The sequence below is a fragment of the Penaeus monodon genome, chromosome 28, assembly GCF_015228065.2.
Source record: "Penaeus monodon isolate SGIC_2016 chromosome 28, NSTDA_Pmon_1, whole genome shotgun sequence".
In the NCBI taxonomy this organism is placed as follows: Eukaryota; Metazoa; Arthropoda; class Malacostraca; order Decapoda; family Penaeidae; genus Penaeus; species Penaeus monodon.
Window position 1 is genome coordinate 28441821 of NC_051413.1, and position 1023 is coordinate 28442843.

Here is a 1023-nt window from a genome sequence, read left to right on the forward strand (position 1 = left end):
TGTTGGTGTCAAAGGGTTCCATATCCACTTGGAAATGGAACCAAATTTGACTTACTGAATATCATTAATATATGAAAATTATCTTTCTATAGAAAGTTTCCTTTTGTTCTTGATTAAATTAATTAGTTTCCTTATCTTTGCTATCGTCTAATATCAGAGGGATCTTTCCGTTATCATTATTACAATAGCTATTAATGTAATCATCATATTCATCTTTTTTCAATTCATTACGTCATTGTCGTTTCTGTCACCGTACATTATCATGCCTTTGTCAGAGATCGCAGAACGAATAGGACATTTCATATCTAATAAATTTAAAGGTTGGGGTCTATGAAGACTGGATTTATCTTATGATTTAAATGACGGTAGTCACGTGTGTTTTAACAAGTTAATTTTACAAGTGGGAATATATTCCCGTATCCGTACCGCCACATAGCCCTCACGGCCGCCCCATAACCCCACCATAGCCGCCTCCGCGACCGCGCATAACCGCACTAGCTCGGACCGCCTCCGTAGCCTCCACCATAGCCGCCTCCGTAGCCCCACCATAACCTCCGCGACCGCGCCATATCCGCCCATAGCCGCCTCCCGACTCCACCATAACCACACCAACTCCACGGCACCCGTAGCCGCCAACATAACCACCTCCAGACCTCCGCAGGACACATGCCGCCTGGCTGCTACCAACAGAAGGGGAGAGTATATTCTGAAACAAAATAGATACAATTGCTTCTCTGGAAAACATAGTACGGAAACAGTAGAGTTGGTTTCTTTGACAAATATTTTATTTTAATTTTCGATTAAATATATATATTGTGTTGATTTGGTGTACCTTTAGAAGAGTTTATTTTCATGCATTACATTTGGTTTTAATCCTTGCCTTTAGATTAAAAATTTAAAAAGTATATGGGTTTCACACAAGTGAGGAAATTATTTAAGATGACTTCCTTTTTCCCCTTACGTGTGGTAAAATGATGATAAAGTACAAAAAGGGAGCATATCATTACTGAAGGCAATACAAAA

The 1023-nt window shown here is 39.6% G+C and overlaps 1 protein-coding gene across 1 annotated transcript in view; it reads right to left on the minus strand.

Moving 5' to 3' along the window:
* LOC119591152 (glycine-rich protein DOT1-like) overlaps positions 1-1023 on the minus strand; it is a 15777-nt gene that overhangs the window by 9163 nt on the left and 5591 nt on the right. Inside the window, exons 3-4 of the mRNA XM_037939863.1 lie at positions 862-880; positions 463-706 (exon numbers count right to left, since the gene is read on the minus strand). Of these exons, the coding sequence (XP_037795791.1) occupies positions 463-706; positions 862-880 (263 nt within the window). The remainder of the gene's footprint in view (positions 1-462; positions 707-861; positions 881-1023) is intronic.